Below are 27,489 nucleotides of genomic sequence, written 5' to 3'. Positions count from 1 at the left end.
AACAGGACTGGAATCAAAGTTCATTTATATAAGGTAAGAGATACTAAACTTTTTCCGAGATAAATCCGTGAGTTCTATAGCAGTTAGGACTTACTCTATTCAGAATAAGCAGTGCCTGCCACCCAAAAAACCCAGACATCTTTTGCTCCTCTGTCTAAACGCAAAATTGTAGGAAATATATTTTCTTGGAGAGTATAAGGGACTTTCACCACACTAATACCAATGCAAACTCCCAGAACAGGAAATGCATTATTTGATAATATTTTTACAATCCTATTTCATTCTAGCAACAGTAGGAAACAGCATCCAAAAGCCTCTCTGAAAGCACTACGGCAGTCAGAACGTGCACACATGGAACTAATACCTTTCTTCTCCTCCTTTTAGGGACATCAGTTTGACTTCAGGGACAAGAGAGCATCAGCTTTCACAATAAGCTGAGTTCTCAGACACGCTCTGAGGAGTAGAATTCCCTTTGGCTTCAGTGGGAGCAAGTCCAAGCGTCCAGCTACATGTTACTGGATGGCTACACTATATACAGCAGTCAGACATCAATGATTTTGGTATCAGTGGGACTGCAGGTACTACAAAGTCAGGAAAGATTTCTTCAGGAGCTTCCTTAAAGTGTTCCAAAATTTGCTGCGTGGACCCTCTGAAATGGCTTGACCTAAAGTTAATTTTGTGCCAGAACAATCTGAAATGGCACGCTGAAACAGGCTTCACCTATCACCTTAGCCAACTGGAATTACACAGTAGCATCTATCATGTCCTTCAAAACAAAATTAGCATGGTTAATCATTTCACATGCCTCCTACTGTTAATGGACCAGTTAGAGCTGTTGCAGTTACAGTAAGTGCATGTCACTGTCATCTTCCAGCCTCAGCAAAGGCCATCCTTTAATTAACTGACCAGGTCTCATGTTTCCTGAATTCTGGAAGAACAATATTTATTTAGATATGTAAAGTGCCCTCTCACATTTAACACACACTATATCAGGACTCATTGATATAAACCAAACTTCCTTACAGGTTACACTAAAACATACCAAGACAGAAAGCTTAACAAAAGCTTCTGATCACCAGTTATCACATCCTATCCTTTAAGAACACAGACTTGTAGGTCCTCTTCAAAACCTAAATTCATCAATTTCTCTGTTTTGTTTCTAAATGTAGTGGCACTACTGTTACAGCTCCTCCCAAAATGCAGCTTGAATGAAAGTACAAGCAGCAAGAAAAACGTGAAGAAAAAGTCTCAGTCTGATATGAAATATTCAGATTTCTCATTGCCTGAAGATTAAATATCACAGGTACATTAATGCATGCACATAGAGGAAACCATTCCCAGTTAAAATCTTGTAAGTTCTTTACCTTTGTGGAAGAGCTCTTCAGCCAACGCAGCAGTGATCCCATTGATCTCCTGTAAAGAATAAGCCATTGTAATCAAGTGTTATTTACATACTTACAGTTACAATTTTTCAACATGTACTTTTGCTGAAGTCTCCCTTTTTTGCTACGGTACAGGACTTCTTTAAACAGAAATCAACTGTGATCATGTCTTATGGATTTCTTTGTAACTTAAAAATACTTCATAAAAATGACCTGAAATTATTTAATTTCATACAGTTTTCATTTCCAAGATAGCAGATACTGAACTACATTTAAATAATCACATCCTGCATACATTAGAAAAGGGCAACAGCAACTAGAGCAACTATGACTAGCCATCATTAGTCCAACTTCAAAGAAAGCTCAGTTCTGAAGAAACTATTACAAGGATAGTGTTCTTTAAATATTAACATTAAGACTAACCTAATGCATCATGCACTCAACATTTCCTCAGAGTATCACTAATACACAGAAAACTTTAGATTAACAGGTCTACAGGGAATCATAGAATCTTCATGGTTGGAAAGGACCTTTGAAATCAAGTCCAACCACACACACACAAAAACCCCCCTACAATCTCTGCCACTAGAGCATGCCCTGAAGTGCCACATCTAGACGTTTCTTAAATACCTCCAGGGATGGTGACTCAACCACCTCCCTGGGCAGGCTGTTCCAGTGCCTGACCACTCTTTCAGTAAAGTAATTCTTCCTAATATCTAACCTAAACCTCTCCTGCCGCAACTTCAGATCATTTCCTCTGGTCCTGTCATTATTCACCTGGGAGAAGAGGCCAACACCCACCTCTCTACAACCTCCTTTCAGGTAGCTGTAGAGGGCAATGAGGTCTCCCCTCAGCCTCCTCTTCTCCAAACTAAACGTGTCCAGAAAGAGAGATACATAAAAAGTAATTACTCTTCTGGACTTCAACTCTATTCTGCTTGCTGCAGAGTAATTCAAAAGCCCCCTTTTTCCATCTTCCATCTTCTCTATCCTCCTGGGCCTATCCAGGTGCTCAACTCCATTCCAGGCACTGACAGCTCCAGGAGGAACGGAAAAGGCTGAAAACTCAATGCAGGGATTTGTTCTTTCTAAATCTGAAGGTGCACAAAGATCAGTACAAGTATTTCCCATCTGGGCATACTTCTTTCCACAAAAAGTAAATGCTCTGTGGAAGTCCTGAAGTAGTTCTAAGCATTTCCATCAGTTCTCTCTCAAAGGCCCACAAAAAGAAACAATAAAACTATTTGTGATAGTGAAGCTTTCCCTAGACACACACATCTCATTTTAAGGTAGCTGCAAAGGATAAACAGGTACTATAGATCATCACAAAATGAGTATTTGATGAGTCTACTTCACTGACAAATCCCTCGTGATTCATAACAAGGGAATAAATCCACAGGACATCTGCAGCAGACAGTTCAGCTCATTTGATGAGGCAAGCATTTCAGAAAAGCACATTCCTAGTATAACTGAAACCCCACTCACTGAGGATGAACAAAGCCTCCACACCACAGTTTTGAGAACAACATGCTAGAAGCTGCATTACAAACAAAATTCAACAATTCCGACTCATATGAATAAGCCAATTACACTCATTTGGCATGCACAGACATAATGAAAACTATACTCTGTATCCCTTTCATCATCTGGGACACAGAGCAGGAATTTTTTTCTACATTTATAATTGAAACAAGATTATGACTTGAACTGTTCAGTGACTAGCAGGCAAAAAAAAAGCAACTCTATTCCTCTGTCTACAAGAGACCTCTGTCTTAGCTCTAACTACTTATATGCATCAAACCCACAAAAGTCCATTGTCTGCAGGTGTCTCTGAACAGCAGTTTGTGGGTACTCAATTCTTTTCTTGCAAAAGCTTCTATCTGTAAGTTAACAAACCAAATCTTCTTAGATGGCAAAGTATAAGACAGTGCAACAAAATAAGTAACAATAATGTTCTACACTGCTGTCACATGCAACTGCTTCTTTTTGCTAAACCGTACCTGGCTTTTCCCTGTGACATGTAAAGGCTCCAAAGTGGTTGTAATGTATTTACTGTAGATATTTCTACTCCATTTAGTTTCATTAACCTGGCAAATAAAATTAAATAATCCCTACTGGAAATGCTACAAATAAGAATAGCCAAAAAATTGCAGCCTTCCTATATAAACTAATGAGGCAATATCGGGGCTTATAATGGCTCAAGCATGCACACGGGCTGTCTGGTAACAAAGATATTCTAAAAGATCAAAGTTCAGCAGGAAGGTTATTTTCCAGTAGAATCGTTGTGGTAAATATTTAGCTTTTCTGCTGAACAACTAACTTTTTTTCATAAATATTCAAAAGTACTCCAAAGTTCCAAGCAAAAACATTTGAGTTTATACCTCAAGCCAGACTCATCCTAAAGCAAAGAAATGCAGATTAAGCAACAACTTTGCTCTTAATACACAAGCACAGTATAGAAACAGGGAAGCATTTGTATCTAAATAATGCCAGTTCTTTGGAAAAGTAAAAAAGGATGAACATTACAGCAACAGGAAAAAAACCCAGTCTAACTGAAAAACAGGAGCAGGACTAGGAAGAATTTCTGCCTGCATAAAACCTTTGTTGAAGTTACAGCATTGAAACGTTAATGAAACAGACATCATTTAAGAGACTGAGTAGGCAGAGAACAGAAAAATTCTGCAACTTCCTGGTAATCAGGAAGTTTGCTCCATCTGAACAGAACTGTTCCTACACCACCACACACATTTTTAATACATTTAAGACCTCTAATTAATTTTAGAGGGCTTGATCACGACAGACTGGTGCTTCTCATTGAAATCTGCAGGGCAACAGCAACACTATGAAGTAAACCTACTGTTTATCTAAGTCAAACTCTAAAGTCTTAGCAGAATAATTATGTTCACGTAACATAACTAGAACAGGTTTTTTCTGTGTTGCTAAAGCTTAATTAACACATCTAATGGACCATTTGTGACTCATTTCTGAAGCCTTCATATGAAATCATGGAGGGCCATCTCAGCACATCCCTCCCCAAAGCAATTACTGCTCCTCCTTTCCATTGAGTTCTCCAGTGCATTTTCCTCTCTATGAAGTTCATTCTCCCCCTTACATGATGCCAGACTGAAAAAAAAAGCCTAATTATACACAAGAGATGAACGAACAAATTGCAATCTGAACAGGAAAGCAAGTCATTGCTTCTTACTTCAAGCATCCTTTACCATAATATTTTGTCTGCTGACTGGAGCTATTTCTCCAGAGGCCACTTCATCAGTGTGCTTCTCCTGGAGAAGCACCATTTTTCTTCATTTGGGCTACTGGAAACTGTTTCAGTGTGAACCACAGCTCTACCCATTAACCACTAAGTAGGGGTGCGTGTGGATCAATTATGCAATGTTCCTTCGGAGAGCCAGCACTATTGACTTCAGCCTAACAACCAATTCAGCTTCAGATTTATTCACAGCTTCCAACTATCCTGCCAGCATTTATTTTCTCCTCTCCTCCCTACCCACACTCCTTGCCAGCACAGTATCTACTACAATAAAAAGTGGTGTCAAAAATCTTAAAGATGTTTTGTTTATTACTTTGTGCAAAACGCTGAAAAAAGAGCAGTTTCAGCTATTTTGTGAAGATTCCATACAATTCTCTTCAAGTCAGACAACTAGGGAAAGACACTTAGGCCTCCATTTTATATGCTAAAAACAACTTACATATAAATGAAAGTGTAGGAAGTGTGACAAAACTTTTGGAGCTGTAACGGGGAACTTGACTAGCAGGGTTTGCAGGTAGACCTCTAATTCCTTCTGTCTTTTCTCCACCAGGCTTTTGGAATTTTTTCCAATAATCTTCTTGGGAGGTAACAGATTTTTATCTATTTTCTTTTCTGAAACAAGCTGAAAGACAAAAACCAGTTACTATCCAACTCACCATCTGAACTTCCACAAAAGATGCAACAGAACACATTAAGAGCACATTGCCTGATCTTGGTGAGGTCCAAAAATAAAATTACTTCCATAAATTTAGCTATTGACTTCAAAGTCTTAGGTATTTTCAGAAAGAATATTTTATCATAAGATGATGAGAAGTTCAATAATAGTGTTTTTTGAGAGAACTGCTCACAGTATGACATGGCAGAATGTAACTAAGGTAATAAAACCACAGAATAACTGGTGCGTTTCTGAGGAAGAAAACAGCACACTCTTGAATATAGTGGATTTTCCATCATTTTCACTTGTCATTTTTAATCAGCACTGGTTATTAACTACCCCATGCTAATGTCTAAGGACAGTTTTATCATCCACCCCTCCCAAAAGAGAGTCTTTGCTCCAATCCAGCTTTTGGTTACCACATCAGCTGATCATAAACATCTCTTGGCAAAATGTCTAATGACTGCAGCCTGAAATCCACTCTGTCCAAGGCTAGAGTTGTCCAGGCCAATGTCCCTCAGTTTAAGAGGGGAGTGTAACAGTGGCAAGTAGTATTGTTCATACAAAAAGGATTTAGTCTGCAGCTCAGATGGCATCTGGCAGATATTCTTGCTCTTTACTGAGTGTAGAATTCACATCACATACAACAGAACTACACAAACTGTACAATATTTTGCAAGAGACAGAGGCCACAGTTTTAACATCCTTACCTTTTCATGCAAGTCATGGAAATCACTGTAACGATGTTTGACTGTCCACTGATAATTGCCAACACTGACCTGAATAACGTATACCTGAAAGAAAGAAATTAAAGTAAGGGAACTGCAAAGCATTTGTCTCAAAGAGAAGCTGACTGTGAGATGTGCTGGTTAATGTTGCACTATAAGGTGATTCTACATTCTTAAAGAATCATAGTTAACTAAAAGCTAATCTAAACTCTAAAGTGGCTTTGCTGATGTAGGACGCCTAATCACATTCACAAGGCTGCTCTACACACAAAAACATGCAGATGCTTCTTAACGTAAAGCAATGGCTTTTAATTTTGCAACCCAAAGGTTAATAACCAAGATCTCTAAAGCTACTTCTTTTTCTGAAGACTTCTGCTAGCTAAGTTGGCATTCACAGCTATCCACAACAAGCCTGAGACAGCAGCACCCCTTCTTCAGTCTACCAAATTCCACAACAGGCAAAGGAACTTGGCAACCATCCTGCTGTCACTTCTCAGTTAAGCAGAAATCTGGAGCTTAACCCTTCAGAAATCTAGACAAATCCTTTGCTTGACTGGATGTTAGCTGTTTTATTCCTTTTAGGGTAAAGCACACAAGATAACTTCCCAAGTGTTACAACTGTGACCAAAGAATCACTGAAATTATCTAAAGCAACTTTTTTTTTTTTTTTTTTTTTTTTTTACACAAAACTAAGTATTTTTAACCATCCATGTACCAAACAATTCAAGATTTTCATTGTAGGCAACTTTCCAGATTGAACAGTACTGGTTCTCCAGGAAACTCACAATCTACCTTTGGATATGGCAGAAACAAGCCATCCCAAAGAAAATTTAAAAGTACAAAATAAAACACAAAGTAGAAAACAAACAAGACTCAGCAAAACCAGTTCTACAGCTACTTGAAAATAACAAATTAAATAAACTGTGTTATCCAATACAACCATATTCCTTGGGGAAAAAAACACTTTGTAATCAAATCTTGGAAGCATTTAATAGAGTTGAGAACTTGCTTACTACCAAAGATCACAGACCTGACTCATAGCTGCTATAAGAATGATGCACATCTAGTTGCTACTTGAAAGAAAAAGCATCAAGTTTCAATTTGTTACGGAAAAGGACAGTTTTCGCTTACTGTTAGTACAGACCAGCACAATAACAAACCCTAAATAGAATACCACTTGCATTTTAAAAGATGGACTATATCTCATACCAATTATATTTCTGTAAGCATCTGACACTGGCTTGCTGAACAAAACCCAAGTCCTACAGAGAACTGAATCAAGATGTCTGACTAGTGCATACAGCAAGTGACACGTCAGTGTTCGGATGAGCACTGAAAACAGATGAATGCCTACACAGAATTACACTCTCAATTAAGGCCTGCATCTGCTTTCCCATCATGTTGTGTTGGGAAATGGCAGATCAGGATTATTCACTGTGCCAGTGACAAATTAGAACAGGAATAACCTGAGCATTCAAAAGTACCTCATAAGCCTGAGGAATGCAAGGAGAGACTCAAAAGAAACCAGAAGATTAAAGTCAGAACTAAAGAAGTACTACATTTAGAAATCATAATAAAAAGACTAGTTCTTTTTAAAAGCTGACTGCACTAAATTATGGCAGAGCAAGCAGCATAGCTATATGCAACGCACATTGAGTACGCAATGCATAAAAGCTCATATTAGATGCTGAAAACTCAGTAAACGTCACAGCTCCCAACTGAGAGCTCGTGAGACAAGGAACAAATGTCCCTCATCTCTGTATACAATACAGTCAGAGTAAATACATAATAAAGGTTTCACATCTTTTTGCTGAAATGGCAAGCACTGACCACTTCTAGAAACACAGCAGTAAGCCAAACAGATAGTCTGGTCAGGAAAATACCCGTTTAAGGAAGTGTTTCATGCACTGATACAATTCCTCAAATTAAGTCTTTAAAAAGCCATAGTAATCCCCACATAAAGCGCAGCCAGAGCTGGCAGTACACATTCACCCTTCAAACAGCATCAGTACGCAGAATGACAGCAACTGATTTCACATCAGTCCACATGCTGCTGTTATCTTGAAGAGTAAATACAAATGCAACATGCTTCTGGTGCTTCAAAGACTTGTTTCAATACAGAAATCAATCATTTTAAAGCAAAAAAAAAAAAGTTAAGTTTCTGAAGAAGTCAGATACATAAATTGATCTTCAATTAATGACAAGGCTGACAGTTTAAATTAAGATTCTTCAAGGACTGCCTACCCGTCAAGCCAACTGCTAGAAGGCATACATGGAGAGATGATGAAATTCTATCATGCCGCACTGTCTCCCAGACATAAATATACCATGTGAAATCTCCACCCATAGTTATGCCATATGCATTTCTACTGAGCTAAAATGCAAAAGCGTTAACATTCACAGACTTTCCTCCACCCCATATCTCTAACGAACTCTTATGTATAACAAATTTTGTACACCTTTCTATAAATCCGTTGTTTTGGCCAAGTTCTTCATAAAGTGTCTAGCATATCTGTAGTGCTGTATATTTTCAAGATTTTTCTAACCAGGGACTTCAAACTCTCTGTAGTTAAGTATTCACACCACCAACCAGCATGCCTTTGTCTCCCTAAATATTTAAAGGTGAAATATTTACTAAAACTTTTTTAAGATGTATAATTTTTAAACCAGCTGTTAAATGAACAGCAGTGATTCCAGCCTGCCCTTTGTTTACTTCCTGTACACATTAGAAAAACCTGCCCATCTCACTTTATATGGAAAACTTGCATTTCTACAGTTTCCCTCATCCAACTTCATACTTCAGTACTGTCAAGCAAAAGGGCAGAGCTGCCCACAAAAGCCTGGGACACAGGTGTGACTTCAGCCAGTAGGTCCCAAATTCCAGTGCAGTGATGCAACCACATCTCCTCCTCCCTGCCTCCTGAAGTAGTTAGTTTACGCCCATTCAAGGAAGCCACAGTATTTTCCTTAAATAACAAAGCTAGTATTTATATTAAAAACAGCTGCAAAAGACAGGAAAAGCAGGAAGGCAATTTTGGGCCAAACAAATACATAGCAGGAAACAAATGAAGCACTGGCAGCCTTGAGGCATTCTAGCAATCAGCCAGTCTTCAGTCAGCATCTAGCTGGACCAGCACATGCAGGAGAAATACCTAGTAAGAGCACTCATACTTTTCTAACCCAACAGAAAAAAAAACATCAACAAGTGCAGTATTTTTTCCTGCTGGATTTATCCATACCTTGCCTTCCACCCTAGCAACTCCAACAAGAATCACATTTTTAAAACTACCTTCAAATTTACACAGAAACATGAGCCTCCCCAACACATTTTACAGGATTTAATCTCACAACTGCCAAATGGATGTCATTAAAATAAGTCTCCTTCTATTGAGATTATGAGCTCTGAAATACAGAGTACAATAGGAAGCACAGATGCCAAAAGAAAAATAACTTTCAAAAAAAAGGATGTAATTAGGACCACTGCCACCTTGACTACTACATGTTAACAGATAAAGATGCACCCTGCTACTGGTATATTTCCTTTCTCACCTTTACCAGATTTGACTGACTTCTACACCATCTAATTTCTTCACTTTCTTCTGCTCTGGTACAGGTCTTTATCAAGTCCTTAAGTGCTGCTTATCTGTTTTTGAACGCTAAACAAAAATTATAATTTTTGTGAAACATTTAACCTTGTGAATAATTTTGTAAAATTTCCGTTTCCATTTAAAGATAAATTCCTGTATTTCTAGAGGCTTGGGTCTATCTCATACAAACTGTCTGCAGGCTTGGAGTCCTGCTAACAGTTTTAAGAGGTTTACACACAGGTGTAAGCTTAATGCCACAACTCCTTCAAAAATGCAGCAAGAGAATCAAAGTAGGACCAAAATACTAGTAAATCTTGCCTTTAAAACACTCTACTTTTAAAGCTCCCAAGAAAAATGGCATTAAAATGGCATTGTATTTCCAGAGCCATAATAATTAAAAAAGAAATGCGGCCCTGAAAAAATAAGCCTCCTTGGGTTTAGCTGCAGCAGCTTAAAATGTTATCCCTAACTATCAGCTGATCTGCTGAACACTACCTGCAAAGATACATGCCTGAACTACAGCTCAATCTAGCACATTAATGGTATTATCAAAGGTTGGCTGTACCACAATACTAGTTTGCAGGCTGAAGCCACAAAGTAGCTAACATTTCACCTCCTGTGCCCATAACCTCCACTGGAATAAGGGGGCAGATAACATTTTGACATCATCTCAACTAAATTCACTTGAATTTCTGATTCACTGGTATTGCAAAATACTAATGGAAATCCTCAACAACAACATGAGCTCTGCTAAGTCTTGGTTCACACCTCAAATGGAAGTTTCCAGTCACCATGCCGCAAGCCTCGCCATGCCTCTTGGGCTCATCGGGGACTGCGAAAGCAACCTTGCTTGGGGGATGAACCACATCCTAACTCACAAGGCAGTAACGTCTCAACAGCAGCAGTATCACTTCTGTGACTGCACATTACGTAACTAACAAGACAGAAAGGGCTGAAACAATTTTCAAGAATTTATTTTAAGCTTCAAACCAATTCCCTCACTGAACACTCATGACATTTTTGCCTGTAAATATGGCTACTCACCACCTGACAGTCATTCCCACACAATGATGTTTCAAGGGTTGTCAATCAGAAAGGAGTTAGGCCCTTCATGTACTACAGCTGTGTAAATGCTCTGTCCTATTAAAAACTCAGAAATCACTCTCCTGTTGCTCTGTTTTCTTCATGTACCTTTTCAGAGGCAGTAACCTGAAGTATTACTTGTAACTATTACACAACTTTACAAATACTGCCTTTCTAGACCATTGCTCCCTTTTCTCTTTTAGGTTCCTACAACAGGAAGAAACCTGATGTCACTATAGACATTCTATATAAAAAAAAGATCATTCAAACCGCACTAAAAGAAGGTAAGAGCAGAAAACATTTTTTAGTTATATAACCAAAGGGTGGTGTGCTCAAGATGCTGTCTGTAATTATGCTGACGTTTGTTTTATGATGAGCTTCTTCCTGAAAAACAGACCAATTAACTCTTGGTAGAATACAACCAGTTAAAAAACAAGTTATACATCAAAAATTTAATTCCTTCTCCAAATAAAAACACTGCTGACAATCTTTCCTTTTTTTTTATTTTTGTGGGGTAAGAGAAAAAACTGTCTATCCTAAATCATCTGATTTACTCTGAAAATAAGGTTAGCTTTTCAAGAGGGACTTTTACAGTATTGTTCACCTGAAGAAAATATTTCTTACTATATTTAGTCCAAATTTAAAAGCTATGTTGACTCGATAACACTTTTTCATAACCATATGTACATATACACGCATATATATAGGTATATATGGGCGAGAACGTGACATTTGAAAATAGCCTCCACTAAAACCCCGGCTCTCCCTACAAGGAGCCCCGGGGCCGGGCCCCCCCGGCCAGAGACCCGCAGCCCCGCTCCTCCGGGGCCGATTTCCCACAACACACATTCCCCCACGGCGGCAAAAACCGCTGGGAAACCTCTGCCAAATTATTCTCGCCTTAGCTTTACCGTGGGTGCAAAACCGGGCCCAGAACCGCTGCCGGGCTCCCTCAGAGAAAGCAGCGCTGCGCCCTCCCGGCTTCAGCCCGCTCCCCCTCAGGCTGCCTAAGGCGCGCCCGCTCCCCCCCGCCTCACTGACACCGGCACGTCCCTCACGGCCTCGCCGCTCGCCCCCGCGGGAGCCCCGGCCCCGGCGCTCCCTCAGCCCCGGCGCTCCCTCAGCCCCGGCCCCGCACCGTGTAGGTCTCCACCAGCTCGGAACCCACGACGCGGGCCTCCCGCGGGGGTTCCTCGCCGTCTTCGCCCCCCGCCGCCGCTTCCATGACGCCGCGGGAAGTGCAGGGGACCGGCCGCCGCCGCGCTCACGCCGTCACCGCTCCCCGCTGGTAGCTGCTGCTGCTGCTGCCGCCGCCACCGCCGCCTGCACCAGCCCCCGACCCGGCCCGCACTGCCGCCACCGCCATCTTAGCTCTACCCCCCCCTCAGGGCGCGGCTCGCCCCGCCCGCCGCCTCTTTATTGGCAGCCGGCGGCAGGGGCGGGACTTGCTGGTGTGGGCGGGGTTTATGCTGGGAGGGGCGGGGCTCGACACAGGGAGGGGCGGGGCTTGACACAGGGAGGGGCGGGGCTAATGGCAGTCGGGGCGGGGTTTGGGGCGGGGGCGCGCATGCGCGCTGGCTCTCCCGCCGGGAGAGGCGCAGCGGTGTGCGGGGTGACAGCGGTGTGCGGGGTGACGGCGGAGTGCGGGGCTGTGCGGGGCTCTGCAGTGCTCTGCAATGCAACACAGTGCTGTGCGGTGCAGTTGTTACGTTTTTATTGTCGTTTAGGCAATTATGCTCCCTCCCAATGACCCCTCCCCACCCGGGAAGGGGAAAAACCAAGGAAACCCGAGGGTTGAAGCGTAAACAGGTTTAATAGATTAAGACTAAATAATTAACATTAATACTGCTAAAGAATCAATATTGATCCCAATACCAATACAAACTATATGAGGCTCATACTCATCATTCCATCAGCAGGAAGCTGTGTGCTCCCAGCAGGGACAGCAAATGTGGGACACCGCAAGCGCTGTGGCTTCGGGAGGAAGGGAAGGGCTCAGGGCTCCAGCACAGGGGCAAGGAGTTCTCTGGACTGTCGCCATCATAGAATAGAGAACTCCTCAGCAAACTTTCTAATTGATATTGAATGCAATGTTCATGGTATGAAGTAATCCTGTTGGCCAGCTTGGGTCGAGTACCCGTGTCTTGCTCCTCGTCCCCACACCTGGGGAGCTTGGAAACACCGAGACATTGAAACCCACACGCCATAGCTGGCTATAAAGTAAATACTTTCAAAAATTCAGATACTAGAGGCCTCTAAAAGTGCCACTTTCCTAAGCATTAGAAGAGAAATTAGCCCTGTGTCGCTCAAACCGGGACACACCTCAAAACCGGAGCTGGGCTGCTGGGTCAGACCAGCATGGACTCAGCCCTAGGCCTCAGGGACAAGCCCGGGGTGAGGACGGTGTACCCTGAGGTGACTTTGCTGACGTTACGAACTTTCCTTACCTCTATGCACTGTCCCACCGAGCACAGGCAAGTGTTTCAAATCAGTGCACACTGATGGGATCTTGCCAGGAATTTGTAACAGAAGCGGAGAATCTTAAAAGGATGGCAAGCAAATCCTCCTTGGCCTTTTCCCTGTGAACACTGAGGGGAAGTCACAGGAAGTTTGGGGAAAAAAACACCTTCCAGCAAAACAAAGGTGACCTCTGTCTGTCCTTGTTTATGCTACCTAAGGGAGGACGCAATTAGCTCCAGTGTAGAGTCATTGATAACAGCAGAAGTGCCAAACGCACTAGATGCACGTACGGGTTTCAAAGTCATCTGGATGGAAAGTATTTCCTTGGCAGAAGGGAGCTGTGGGGCCAAGGCAGAAATGCTACAGGGATAACACTGGTGTTGGGCAAACGCAACCAGGACCAGGGTGGCAAATAAACAAACACACCTCTGCAAATGCAGCTGGATAAACCCATTTTGATTTTATTTTCACTGCAAAACGCTTTCCCTTGGTCAGGATTTAGCCAGAGCACCTTTCACACTGTGCAAGGAGAGAACACGTATAGTAAAGGAGCCCAAGAGAGATTTTCTTGCGCTGACCCAGCGCCGGCAGGAGCTGCTGCTGAGCTCAGCATCTTGATGAGATAATAAGTGGTTTTGGAGAGCAACTTTAATTAAGCTTCCTCTGAATGTCCCGTCTCCTTAATTAAATAACAATTTGCAGCGCTCGCACGTCCGTGGGTTTGGAAAGGCACCCTTCTCCTCTCCCTGAAGCAGCCTCTGCCTGCGGGCGCCGAGGTGGCATGTGGTGTGACAGCCCTGTCCTGGCTCCCGGAGAAGATGTATCATCAGGAGCGATGGAGCTGGGGAAGGGGGAAAATGGGGGCTCGTTCAGCTAAAATCCTCTGAGGATGTGGGTAGCAGTAAAGAGCTTCGATGTCGGTGAGTCTGGCCCCGCTTGGGGCTGGCTGCCCTGTGCAGGAAATTGGGAAACTGGAGTGTTTCGCTGCAGTTTGGAGCCATGACAGACTGCCCAAACACCCCTGACCTCAAATAAAGTTGCAACTTAGTTGGGCTTCTGCTTTTTATTTCCTTGTATTTGACCTGAAGGATGCCTTTGCTTGTTTTGCAGCGGGTTGCAGCTGCCTGGAAAGGAAAACCCGAAATGAGATTTTTGGAGGAAAAAAATGCAGTAAACCTTTCTGCTTGTCTTGGTACCTTGAACTGACTGACAAGTGCAACCGCACATGGGATGCAGCTGAAGCCCGAGCTAACATGCCGTACCGAACCGCAGCGACAGCCGGGGTGCTGCTGAGCCGGCCATTGCCTGGATTAAGGGCGCTCGTGTTGGCGGCCCTCCTCAGGCTATAGATAGCTGCACTTGTCTCTGCCGTGGGTCTCGTGTGGGGTGGCAGGAGAAGCAGCCGAAGAGGATGGGTGTTCCTGGGACACCCCCATACCTGCCACAGCAGCCTCCCCCCGTGCTTTGCAAAGCAGACACCCTGAGTTTCTCTATAAAACCCCCAATTCCCAAGTCTTTCATAAGTGAACCGCTCCGGAGAGCCAGAGGATGCTGGCAGCTTTGGCTCCGAGTAGCGGGCGGGGAGGCAGGGGCTGGCATGATGCCTTCGCCTCCCTCCCCGGAGGGAACATCGCCTCTCCTGCCAGATGGATTTCATCCTTTCCTTCTAGGCATGACTGTGTTTTGCAAGTCTCTGTTCACATCAGGCGTTTGCAGAAGTGTGGCTTTCCCGTGATGGCGTGCAGTGGCCCAGATTTCCCCTCTCTAAGCAGACAGGGACCCTTCTTCCACATCCCAACCTGGATTTCATCCCAGCTCCTCCGGGAGCGCGGCCGCGACCCTTTGAAGGCAATGTTAAAGCTCCCGCTGCGCATCGGCCCTAGATATATTCTGACACATCCCAGGGGCTGTTTTCAGGGGGATGACTCAGAGCTGTCGCCTCCTGGTACGGAGGGACAGGGCCAGGCGCGATGCCTCGCCCTCTGCTGCAGTGCCTGGCAGTGCCCGGGGCCAGCACCAGCCGCCCCGCCGGCTCCACAGGGAATCCCGAGGTGGGCGGAAACAGCGTGGGTGTCACCTTAGGCCAGCACTTCATTGGGGTTCTCCATGGGGTGCCTGGGAAGTTTTGGGCGGTGATGGGGAGCAGGTCCCCCATCCCAGCCTGTGCGCCAACCCCCTTTAACAAAATAACTACTGCCCTTTGCAGCTTTTTCTGCCATTTGTATGGTCAAGGCAACCAAAATATTAATATATTCCAATTCTGAAGATTAATGTGCTTCAAAACTTAATTCCTTAAATGCAAGTTAATCTTTCAGGACCACAGAGCCTGGGAGGATGTGGTGTGGGACAGGGCGCTGCGCTCACCCTGACACCATTCCGGGATCACTGGTTAATGCCGCTAAGGCGAGGGACAGCGGGTTTCTTGCATGCAACATGATTAATATTAAAGGGAGAAAGGATTTTTAGAGGAGGTAAAACCTAATAGCTGCATCCATGGTATTTTCAGTTTTTCTAACACTGATACGAGCTAGCTGGAGGCAGCGCTGTCACGCTGAGACGCTGGAGCCATCCATATCTCCTTTGGACACAAGAGGGAGTCCTGAATCACGAAAAAAAGAGGTTTTAGCTTTGATCGCTGTGGATTAAAATGCTTTTCCCTGCACTGAAAAAACACTGGTCATCACTTGAAGGCCTTCGGCATGTTTTGCTCTCCAAATCCGTGGTAAATCCAGGAGCGTGGATTTTCCCCATTTGCCAGGTCAGCTCGCTAGTTGGGTGAAGTGAGTCCCGGTTTCCTGAAGGACCGAGAATTATCCCTGAGATCAAGCACAGCTGACAGCTACCCCCCCCATTTTGCAGCCCCAGCTAAATGCAGAAAACGGAGGCAAAGCTCCATCTGCCTCCACGCTTCTCCACACCGCGGCATCAGGATCGCACGTTCTCTCAGGCCTCGGCACCCGCAGGCACACGGCATCGGCTCCTCCGAGGGCATCAGCCGTGGCTGCGTGTCCCCCAGCAGTCCATCCCCACCATGGGCTTGGGGACGGCCAGCGGAGGGGACAGGGAGGTCCCAAAACCTCCTGTTCCCATGGCTCACGGGGGACATTTGCTGCTGGATGGGGATATTTTGGGAGGCATGCCTTTCCTGTATTACCCAATTTAATTAGGCACTGTATAATCTTTCTAATGTGGCTTCCGGGGGGGGAAACATGGGAGGTGGAGGTGACACAGTGGCATGTGTCCAGCCAGGACATCCAAATACTGCAATATATCAACAAGGTCCTGCCAAAACCTGGCTGAAAGGGCTTGCTCCTTCCCGTATCAAAAGTCACGAGGAAACCTCCAGCTGCCCCAAAGCAGGGCTGGGGCTGGCTCCAGACGTGCCAGCCTCGGGCTCGGCAGCGTCCCCATCCCAAGGCACGCAGGCGAGGCATTCCTGCGGGAACGGGGATGGGCGTGCGGGGCTGATGGTGGGCTGGTCACATCCCCCGGGGGCGGGCAGCCCCCTATATCAGCCGGGCTTGCAGGGGCAGCGCCAGCAGAGTGTGACCGTAACGTCCCCCGGCCCCTCGCCCACCCTCTCCAGCCATGGATGACATTTATAAGGCAGCGGTAAGTGTCTCCCTTTGGGCCTGTGGTTTTGGGGGGGGTTAAAGGGGTTTTTTTGGGTTTTATAGTGGATTCCCCAAAGCTGTGACAGAATTAATTCAATGGAGAAATGCCAAATAAGAAATAATTTTAGGGTGGCAACTTTTAGTCAACATCATCACCCAGGACACAGACCTTTCCCACTGATGGCTCTGAAGGTTTCACACTCTCCTCGTAAGTGTGAAACTCTCAACTGTGCTGCTAAATTATTTACAATTACTCCCCTGGTTCCCCGCTGTAAGGCAGGGAGATGGCCCGTAGGTGAAGTTACAAATCTCAGCGAAATCTTGAAAGCCTAAGAGGTGGCTGCTGGTTTTAGACCAGATAAAGCCGAGCAGCGTTTCCCATGAAATGAACATTATTTTTCCAGGTTAAACCTCACCCTCCTCATTCTGGTGCTTTAAAATTCTGCCATTGCTACGTTTCCCCCCCTTCCTCAGCTGAATATTTTTTTCTGGAAGATTTAAAAAAAAAAAACCCTCGTCTTTTTTTTGTAATTTATTTCCAAACATCCTCCTCTGCTTTGCCACTCCTGCGGAAGTGCAGAATGTGAGCTATGCTCTCGGGGAACGCAGAGCACCCTAATGGCTATTTTAACTTACACAGCTGCACGCTGCGCTCACCGCGTAAACCCAAACTATTTGGTCTGTAATAAGAACACTGCATTATTTTGTAACAACGTAGACAGACAGTGATATGCAGGTGGAATAAGGATGAAAATAGATTCTGGATTGTGTGGATTGCTACTGTGTCTCTTCCATAACTGGGCTTAAATTAAGAGCTTTTTTTTTTTTAAATATATAGTTGATTAGGTTTGACTTTAACCAAGGGCACAAAAAAACACATCATACAAGTCCTATTTTAATTCCAAGGTTTTTAGAGGGAAGAAAGATAGTGCTTGATATGTAATTGAAGAAAAAACTCCAACTGCTCACACCTCTCCTGTCCTTTGGTGAGCCCGAACCTCATGAGATGGACTCACCCTAGCAATCACAGTAGTGAAACGGCTTAGGAAAGCACCAAGTGCCCCAACCAACACCTCAGAAAGGGAGAAAAATATGACCTGTAAAATCAAAGAAAGCCCAGGCATCTCTAATTAAGCTTTTAAATTAAATATGTTCTCTGCAACTCCAGGCAACGGTTCTCTCCTTATTGTTTAGGGACTTCATGCCTGTAATTAGGGAGAAAGGCTGAGGTGCTTTGGAAGCCAGTGATGCCCACAGCCAAAAGGGTCTGTCCGTCTGCTGGGGCAGTGCGCTCACAGCATGGGCAGAGAGCCCCAAAAGAAAGGGTTCCCCATCCACAAGCTCCAGCCTCTCTCCAAATCTCTGCCCCAGAAATGGGCAAAAATCCACAGGCAAAGGTCATCCCTAGCTGAAGCGTGGGGACGTCAGCAGAGTTGGACCATGGAGGAATTTAGCTGAAAAAAAGGAACTGCAGCAATAGAGAACAACCCAGAAGTTCCCACCTCAGATACCAAAAACTTACCCCAAACACAGAGCCCTCAACCAGGGAAATGGGCCACGCAAAAGACCCGATGGGTTCACCATAAGGATTTTGCTGCTGGTTTGAAGGTGCGGCCACGCTGGTAAATGTGGGGCTCAAGATCCGGGCACTGGCTGCCAGCACCTTTATGGGGCACAATAAGCCTAAGCCAGGCACAGCTGAGACAAACAGCTTTTTTGTGGATCTATTCCCCAAGATTTTAACTGTAAGAAAACATTTACCCGGAAAAAAAATTCAAGAACTTCAACTTCCCCTGCCTGACTTCAAATGGAAACATGGGATGAAGAAGAGAGCTGATAAAAGCAAAATAAGGCAGATTCGGCGTCACCACAGCCGCCACAGTGCTGTGAGCTTCGTGCTTGTCTTCCCACACTGCAGCTGGGGAAACCTGTCCCTCAAATGATGCGGAGGGAAAAAGGGAATAAAGCCGCGAACAGCTCCCGTGTCCAGAGGGCATTATAAACAGCTCAAGAGACATCTCTGTAATAAAAGTGTCACTCTATAGTTATAATGCATTTAATTTACATGCAGCATAGTTCCACCTCTATCATTTCAGTAGTCAAGGAAGCTTCAAAAGTGGGTATTTTTTTATTTGCTGCATGCTGATGGCATATATTAGTATTATATTTATGCCAAATTACCTACGTGCAGCCGGAGAACCCAATGGATTTTCATCTTGCCCACTCATGCCTAGATAAGGGTGTGCAAACACAAAGCTATTTCGGGAACATTTTTAGGCTCTGTTAAGCGGCACTAAGAACAGTGCCAGGGACAAGTGTCCAGATAAAGGGCTGCGAGCATAAATACCAAAGCCTGGGAACAATTGGGGAGCTCGTCTTTATCTCCAGCACTTCTCTTGCCCAGGCTTATAAATAGCGAATGCACCAAGAGGGTCAGGTTACCCAGTGGCCGTGGACATCGGCCGAGGGAGCACTGGCTGCCCTCCCTCTGCCCAGACAATAGCCACGAAGGCTGGCAGCTGCCGGGGCCACAGTGGGCTTGGGTTTCCTCCTGCAATGGCAGTCCTGCCGCCGTCCCTGCCGCTTTCTGACTCAAAAGTCTTTACCTCCTGGCGTGTGGGGAATGGGATGAGGCGCTCTGCCCGCTTCCCGCAGGCTCTGCCCTGCTAAGAAAAAGCACTTTCCAGCTGGCTTTTGCAAAACCACTCCTCTTCGGGGCAAAAGCATCAGGCTTCCCTCAAACACAGGGTGCCACAACCCGGGGTTGAAGAGTGACCAAACCACGGTGGGGATGGGCATTGGGGATGGCTCACACGGGGCACAGGGATGGTGGTAAGGAGATGTTCGTGGGGTCAGGCAACCTCTGCATGGGACAGAGGTAGTCCTGGCAGGGGTCGGGTCTGGCCAACTCCAGAGAGGCTGTCAACCAGCCTGGGAGGGAAAAGTCAGCATTTTAATGGATGGTACTGAAGGGGCAGTTGGACACGGTGGTGGGGTCAGCAATTTTAGATAAGCAGCACCTGCAGGCAGGAATGAAGCCAAAGAGAGAAATGCACTTAAGGAGGCATGATACAGAGCTGATGGATTCCTCCTTGCTCTCCTCATTGATTATTTTAATTAGTTCATGTTAACTAATAAGCTCCCACTGATCGTCTGCAGGGAATGAATTAGGGTAGGGTTTGGGAACAATCTGCCAGCCCATTTTGGCTAACACCTAATGGCTCCATGGGACATTTCTTCGGGGAGATACCCGAAACATGCTAAAGGGAATAGCAGCTCCCTTCTGAGGCAGGAACCTTTGTAATAAACATTGACTCGGGTGGAAACAGACCAGCTCTTAATGATCCAGATAGCGCAGAGAGTTTCCTGACTCTAGGGCTGAAAAACAAATACCAGGGTTGGTCTTGTCCACCTCTCCCTCCCCAGGGACCTCGCCAGCACATCCCACCTCTGACCTGGCCTCAGCCCACACACGAGCAGCCCTCAATAGCCCAGCCGTCCTGCTGCGAAGCCTCCCGACAGCAACAAATTATCCCCAAAAGGTTGACAGAGACAAATGCTTTTCCCAGTGGGTCTTCCCTGCTCGTGCAGAGGCTAATTCTGATAGATGTGGCCACTCTAGAGAAACGCTGCCCACTTCAAAGGAGTTGGGAATATTTTTTTTTCTAAGGGGGAGACTCTCTTAGACTACAAAAAGTTGTGGTGTCAAAACCCCACTGGTCATATATCCTGTAGTCCGTGAGGGTGACTGTTGTAAGGCCTGGCTGACCTTTGCAAAGGCTGTTAAACAAATAACGTTACCTTTTAACCATTAGTGATGCTGAGGAAGAAAAATTACTTGGTCTCTGTATTTTTTCTTACAGGTTGAGCAGCTGACAGAAGAACAAAAAAATGGTAGGTGCATCTTTTAACTTGACACTGCAGCTTAACGAGGAACTCCCCAGCCGGCAGCCCAGCCTGCCTCGGCAATTACACCCCTGAAAATGCTTTGGCCAGACTGGTCCGGGACGAGTCCCCTCTCCCAGGGCTGCCCGCCTGCAAGGTTGAGGTATGGGGCAAGACCCCCACATCTCCTCTCCCTTCTCTCCCCAGAGTTCAAGGCTGCCTTCGACATCTTCGTGCTGGGGGCGGAGGATGGCTGCATCAGCACCAAGGAGCTGGGGAAGGTGATGCGGATGCTGGGGCAGAACCCCACCCCTGAGGAGCTGCAGGAGATGATAGACGAGGTGGATGAGGATGGTGAGAGATTTGGGTTTCTTCCACTCTGCCAAGCACCACAGGCATGGGGGGAATGGGGCAGGTCGGGAGCGCTCAGCATCTGCGCAACCGCTGGCAGGATCCATGCTGGGGACAGCCACAGCCTGCCAGGAGCGACCTGCAGCGCTGTGATTTTTAAGGACACTAAACACCCACCAAACTTCAGCGTGGCTCCTTTAGAAAATTTCCAGGCAAAGAGAAACTATAAAAATTATGATTCCTATAACGATCTTGCTTGAGCTGATTTTGGGGGCTACTCTGAAATTGTACATATCCATTTAAAAAACAAAATATAGGCTGAATGCAGCAACCGCTGGTTCAGAAATGCCACAGTTACAGGATTCTGTCATCGGGAAAGTCTTTCACTGCTCGAGTATACACACACACAAATAACTGCCAATGTTGATTAAATCAGTGTACCAGTGGTCACACATAACAAAATCCACTGTGTGCAAGTTGGGCAGAAATACCATACTAAGTAACTGGAAAATAATCAGGCAAAAAAGGAAAAATAGCTGTAGTACTGTACTGTAGTGCTCATGCAAAACTACACTGCACAAATACCCACCTTCTGGAACTCTTATTGTTAACACCTAGATGAGATGGACACATATCCATGCTCCATAGCAGGAATTTCCATTCATCAGTGCTTCCAATAGGACTTTCGGTTCATTTTGCCTCGGCAAAATGACTGCAAAAATGTAAAATTTTAGTGATGATGTCGGTCAATGGCCTCAGTCACTTATGCCAGCATCCTGAAAGCTGCCTCTTGCTGCAGGGCTGCCCTCCTGAGTTTTGGTCCTTGGTTACTGAAGGGAAGTGTGATCTCTCGGTGTTGCCTGTCCACCCACCGCAGGGCTGTCTGATGGTGTTTACTCTGCCTGCAGGCAGCGGCACTGTAGACTTTGATGAGTTCCTTGTTATGATGGTCCGGTGTATGAAAGACGACAGCAAAGGAAAAACTGAAGAGGAACTCTCAGATCTTTTCAGGATGTTTGATAAGTAAGGACAGCGATGCAGCACGGTGGGGTGGTGGGAGCGGTGCAGCCACCCCAGTTCCCCCTCCCCAGCATGTTGGTCTGCTTCTGAGATCTTCCATCCTTGCACAGAAATGCCGATGGCTACATCGACCTCGAGGAGCTGAAGATCATGCTGCAGGCAACGGGAGAGACCATCACCGAGGATGACATAGAAGAACTGATGAAAGATGGAGATAAAAACAATGATGGCAGGATTGACTATGACGGTAGGAGTCTTTCTTGCGTGCAGTTTGGTTGTGAGTCCCTGGGCAGCTCCTGTGATCTCTGTTGCCTTCAGGGATGGGTGTGAGCTCATGCAGGCCAGGCAGTGCTGGGCAATACGCCTGATCACAGCTGGTGTTCACACAGGGATGAGGGGCTTCTTATGCTTGTGAAATGGTAGCAAGGGCCTGGGGCTGCCTTAACTCTCCTCATCCCGAGAAAGCCAGCCTGCACTGAAGCAAACCTGCTTTTCATCAGAGACCTGCCTGTCCCTCCTGCCCCCTAACACAAGCACCACCTCTGAAGGGCTGTATATTTGAAGGCAATGCTGCTGAAATGACCCCCAGACCATTTCCGAGCTGAGCTGATGGCCATGTCCCTCTCCAGGCACTCACCACCAGTGTTTTGGTGGCAGCTGAGAGTGACGCTGGGCTCTGGTGACATTTCCAGTGGGAGTCACGAGGAGGCCTCGCCACAGCCAGAGAAGCGGTAGCCATCCCCCCTCAGCCTCTTGCACATCGGGGATGGAAAAGGAGACAGGGCTGGGGAAAGCTGCCAAGAGTGCATTTGGCAGCTGCGCGGGTACTTCAGTCCCACCTCACACCCCTTATCTCCTATGTCTTCCCTTTGGCAGAGTTCCTGGAGTTTATGAAGGGAGTTGAATAAATCTGAGGCCAGATGACAGCCCGAATCTCCTAAACCCCTCCAGCTCCGCATCTCATCTCCTTGGCTAAGTCCCCTGGCTACCGGCATGAAGACTGAGCACTGAGAAGGGTGGCCGCTGGGAAAATAAAACGCGTTAATACTGGGTGCCTCAGATGGTTGTTCCTTGGAGGTTTAGTAAGAGCTTCACCCCGGTCACGTATTTGTGACTAATGGGTCTGCTCCTCAGGGCTACAACAAGTGCCTGCGAGCCGCGTCTGGGAAGGTGACACCACAGTTGGAGCTATAAGTCTCCAAGGAAATATTTTGCTGCCAGCTCAGTGGCAAAGCCCAGTCAACGGGGCCGCGGGTGCTCGGTGGGGAGCCGCCATGTTGCATCTCCTGACCCCTGCCACAGTGAGCGGGCTCAGGAGCTAACACTGGTGCCTGCTGGTTTAACTGGAGCATCAGCAGCATTTTAGCAACGAAATGCGAATTAACAACCACTTATGCCACTGCTGAAATCCCTGGGTGAGGGACAGTCCATCTCCTCCCCGCTCTCACCATGGCTGTCCTGAATGGACACCCCTTCCTCCTCCCCACCATCCTGACGGCCACCCTGTGGCACATGCAGAAAGACGACCTGTATTTTCTTTGGAAATATGAATAAAAGCCATTGCTAAGATGGACTGGGTTCCTCCTTCCCATCTTGCCCAGCCTGGCAGGAGGCAGGCAATGGCGGCCCCGCAGCACCTCACGGTTGTCCAGCAGCCCCGGGTGGGAGCCTTGCTGCAAGAACTGAAACACCCAATTTTCCCTCAGAAATCACGTCCATTTGGGCCCTGAGCAAGGCACAACCTTGCTTTGGGTCTTGGCCCCCAGGCGCGAGATGATAGCCGGGCCGAGGAGGATGAGCCGTGCTGTCCCTGAGGGCCCCGCGTGCCATCTTCTCCTGTCCCAAGGAAGCGCAGCATTCCTGCGGCATTAGCAGCTCCCCTGCACATAGCTGTCTCCTCCCATCGAATTACAGCCCCAGCACAGCTCACACATTGTGGTCGTGTTGCTAAAATCAAACGTTTACCCAAGCAAAATAAACATTGGCAGAGAAGGCACAAGACTGTCTCAGTGCAAAGCTGGGCAATGCTGCCCTCAACCCTGGGGGAGGGTGCCACCATGCCAGTGTCCCCATGCCCACTGCACCCTCCTTCTGCCTTTCCTCCCCAAACCAGCTTATTTTTTTGCCCCTCCCGCCATGGAAATAACACCCTGAGCAGCTGTATTTGGTGTGACACATGCTCTCATTTGTAGCAATAATGAAATATTGTAATTCAGACCGAACAGGCTTGAGGTGAAAAGAGGCCTGAGAGATGCTGACAGGTGCTTGGAAGGACACGGCTGTGTCTTTCCTCTGGACAACGAGCACCAAATGTTTTGTCCAAGCAGGGCTTGTAACATCAGAGAAACCGAGGACATGAAGCCCTGTCAGCTAGAGTAGCTGATTTTTCTTAAAACCCAGGGTATTTTGGGAACACCCGTACTGCAAACATCTGTAAGACCCCCTCAAAGGGGTGTCCCCGAGGGTCCTACGCCCTTAGTACCATAGCTCCTGCTGATTCAGCAGAACTGCAGGTACACCTGAAGCCAACAGACACAGAAATGTGTTTGGTCCAACAACCCTATCACAGAAAACGCTCCTGAATGTCACTGTCTTCTGTTTCCAATGAATCCATAGCCTAGGGACCAAAGATAATAATTTTCTACCTCCCCAGTGTAGCAGCAGCAGGTGTTTCCCAGCGAGACCTGCTTCTGAGGACACAGCTGAAATGTTTTACCCCAGGCTTGGACACCTCCACAGAGGTGCAAATACCTGGGCTTCGGCCACAAGCAAAGGTGACACCAGCTCTCCCCACAGCCATGGCCATCGAGCCCACGGGCAGCCTGCACTCTCACATCACATCTCCACAGGCATCACCAACAGCCCCATTATCTCCCTCTGTCCCAAGCAGCTCCCAACACCGAACAAGGACACCTCCACTGCTTACTGATAGGCTTTGGCTCCCTAAAGAGTGAACAAGAGGAAAAAAAATACATAACTTTCCCAGCTTAACCCCCTCCCTTCAGCCAACTTGGTGGCAGGCTTGGAAGAGTCCCTCTGAACCCAGGGAAAATGATGGCTGCAAAGAGCCGCCCAGCCACGCGTCTCAGCTCTCCCCCCTTGGTTCAATGGCACAGGCAGCAGCAAGTCACAGCCTCGCTGTCTACCCACTCTTTTCTGAGAGCAAAACAGGAAAGGTGGTGGCTGGAGAGGAAGGCCCGAGGTCTCATAGCAGCTGAAACTTGTCCCTAGAAGAGCTGATACACTGGGGACTACTTGGGCTTTTTTAGAGGAGCCATCAGGTCAGCGTGCCCTGCGTGAAGTCAGAAAAACTGCTGCAAGACCAATTTGTTTTAACACACTGACAGTTCTCCAGGAGTAAGACAGCAAATGCCGCAGGGTGAGGTGGATTTCACTGTTGGCAAACAGGGGAACAACTGCATTAGGAATGAAACACAACATGACAGGCTGGCGAGCGGGTCAGATGGCTGAAAAACCAGTAACCAGCACAGGAGCAGCCTGGCTGAAGCCTCCACAGAGGGGATGTGCCTGGAGATGTGCTAACGATGAATGAAAATCACCCAGAGGACTCCATGTATCTATGCAACTCCAAACAAATTTAGTTTTCCCTGCAGGCGTAGTGAAGCTTTGGTGCCAGAAGCCTTTAAGGAATGTAACACAGGTCCACAAGCACTACTTGAAAAAATAACAATAATAAAAATAAAAAAATAAATAAAAAGAGTAATTGAAACATCCACCCATTTTTTTTTAATCTGGCAAAAAGCCACTTCCTACTCTCTAAACCAGTCCCCAGGTTTGTGTGCTCTTAACCCCCCAGCTGAGACGGAGCTGTACTGGTAGGTGACAGCAGCCTGTGCCACTGGACGCAGCCACGGCTCTCTGGCCATTTGCTCTGCTTGCTTCCACTGGCAGTAGATTTAGCTCCTGCCCTGGTTTGCAGCTTTTGCAGCGTATTCGAGGCCTCTCTTTAGCCCTTGGTAAAACTCTGCTGTGCGAACTGACTGGCTGCAGGAGACCCGAGAAGGTTTGGTTCTCATCCCCCTAAGAAAGCTTCTGCAGCTCACCGACAGTCATGCATCTGCCACCAGAGCAGCAGCAGCACAATGTGAGCTAAGATATGTCAGATAAACAGTATTTCACCATGCCAAAGCCCCTGTTGCATAGAAACACCTGTAACAGCCCTGAAACTTGGGCAAAGCAGAACTCATGTTCTATTCACTGCTTTTTGCTTTACCACACTACTGGAAGGCAGTAAAGGGGGACAGAGCAACAAGCATCCAGCCCCGCTTTTCATTTTCACTGTGAACATCAACATCCCCAGCTCTGCCTCACCTGAGCGTCTCCCATTGCTTTGATTTCTCCTCCCAGTTCTGTGCTCTTGGCTTTCAGTGCAGTCGCTCACCTTTGCCAAATGAGCTGATGCAGTATTTGGTTACATGCCCTTTGCTCCCTATCGTTTGTGTTGGGGTTTTTTGGTTTTTGTTTTTTTTTTTTTTTGTTTTTTTTTTTTTTTTTTTTTTTAATCAAAGGGAAAAAAGGAGCCAAACTGGAACTTGATACCGAGACCTCTTAATTGCAAAGAGGAGAAATGCAGCGGGTATGACATACCACAGCAGCAAGCATGAAACGTATGGCCCAACATACAGCAGTAGCTGAGCAGAGACATTCTCAAGCTCACTGGCTTCCTGCATGATACCAAGGACTTAATCATAAGAGTTCTGAAGTTTTTAAATGTCAAAGATGACAGAGCTCTGCATAATGGGAATAGTTTCAAGGGGGCCACAGCTGCCAGTTCCATCTCCTGGGCTCCATATACGTAATCCTCCCAAAAAGGATCTTCAACCTCACTTGACCAACAGAAATCAAGACACAGAACTTAAATGATTTCACAGGGCAAGTGAAAAGAGGATGAAGACCCACCACGGGGCCACGTCAGCACAGACTCCCCTCTGCAGCTTTCCCTTCTGGGCTCGGGCAACCTCTACCACAAGAAGGGAAGTTGTGGACTGAGCCGTCACAGGGTTAGAAAACACAATAGTTGATCAATCGAAGTCCAGGCAGTGTCATGTGTGCAGGGAGCAGACAGCAACAAACCTGACACCGAGCTGTTGTGGAAGCTCGCAAAATTCCTGTCTCTTGCTACACAATGATGCCTGGATTAAGGTTACGTTCCACCGCGCTGCATTTTGTCACGCAGACGCTATTTTGGTCAGAAAGTCAGCAAGCCCTTATTTGGGAAGCTGTCCCACTGAAGGGCAGCATGAAGGGCAGCGAGATGAAGCGGCTGCTTCTGAAGGCAGGCCTGGGGGAGCTGCCTGGAGCCACGGGAAGCCCAAGTCTTCCTCTCGCCTTCTCGTTAACATGCCAACATTCTCTTCTCAGCCTGACCCTTGCCTCTCTCTTTCTTCCCTCAAACCGCACCCTGCGGATGAGCTCCTCTCACAACACAAGCA

The 27,489-nt window shown here is 46.3% G+C and overlaps 2 protein-coding genes across 3 annotated transcripts in view; one reads left to right on the top strand and one right to left on the bottom strand.

The window, feature by feature from the left end:
* The window catches only part of NISCH (nischarin), a 32,728-nt gene extending 20,631 nt beyond the window's left edge, over nucleotides 1–12,097 (bottom strand). For both annotated transcript variants that reach the window (XR_012589281.1, XM_074602296.1), the window contains exons 1-4: nucleotides 11,845–12,097; nucleotides 6,019–6,102; nucleotides 5,093–5,275; nucleotides 1,365–1,413 (exon numbers count right to left, since the gene is read on the bottom strand). Coding sequence is in view for 1 of the 2 variants with exons in the window: in XM_074602296.1 (XP_074458397.1) it covers nucleotides 1,365–1,413; nucleotides 5,093–5,275; nucleotides 6,019–6,102; nucleotides 11,845–11,931 (403 nt within the window). In the remaining variant the exon portion in view is untranslated. The remainder of the gene's footprint in view (nucleotides 1–1,364; nucleotides 1,414–5,092; nucleotides 5,276–6,018; nucleotides 6,103–11,844) is intronic.
* Nucleotides 12,098–16,450: 4,353 nt separating this feature from the next.
* TNNC1 (troponin C1, slow skeletal and cardiac type) lies at nucleotides 16,451–23,095 on the top strand. Its single transcript, XM_074602477.1, has 6 exons — nucleotides 16,451–16,778; nucleotides 20,644–20,674; nucleotides 20,873–21,019; nucleotides 21,925–22,039; nucleotides 22,147–22,283; nucleotides 22,913–23,095. Exons 1-6 carry the CDS (start codon nucleotides 16,755–16,757, stop codon nucleotides 22,942–22,944), a joined length of 486 nt encoding a protein of 161 aa, XP_074458578.1. The 5' UTR covers nucleotides 16,451–16,754; the 3' UTR covers nucleotides 22,945–23,095.
* The last annotated feature ends 4,394 nt before the right edge of the window (nucleotides 23,096–27,489 follow it).

Source organism: Larus michahellis, chromosome 10 (assembly GCF_964199755.1).
Source record: "Larus michahellis chromosome 10, bLarMic1.1, whole genome shotgun sequence".
Taxonomy (NCBI): Eukaryota; Metazoa; Chordata; class Aves; order Charadriiformes; family Laridae; genus Larus; species Larus michahellis.
The sequence above is the reverse complement of the archived record's forward strand: the minus strand, read 5'-3'. Positions and strand labels throughout refer to the sequence as shown.

Bases quoted from the DNA above. Each gene is read 5' to 3' on its own strand.
- TNNC1 (XM_074602477.1), top strand. From the start codon at position 16,755: ATGGATGACATTTATAAGGCAGCG. The intron at 16,779-20,643 runs GTAAGTGTCTCC...TTTTTCTTACAG, and splicing joins ATGACATTTATAAGGCAGCG to GTTGAGCAGCTGACAGAAGA. The intron at 21,020-21,924 runs GTGAGAGATTTG...CTCTGCCTGCAG, and splicing joins AGACGAGGTGGATGAGGATG to GCAGCGGCACTGTAGACTTT.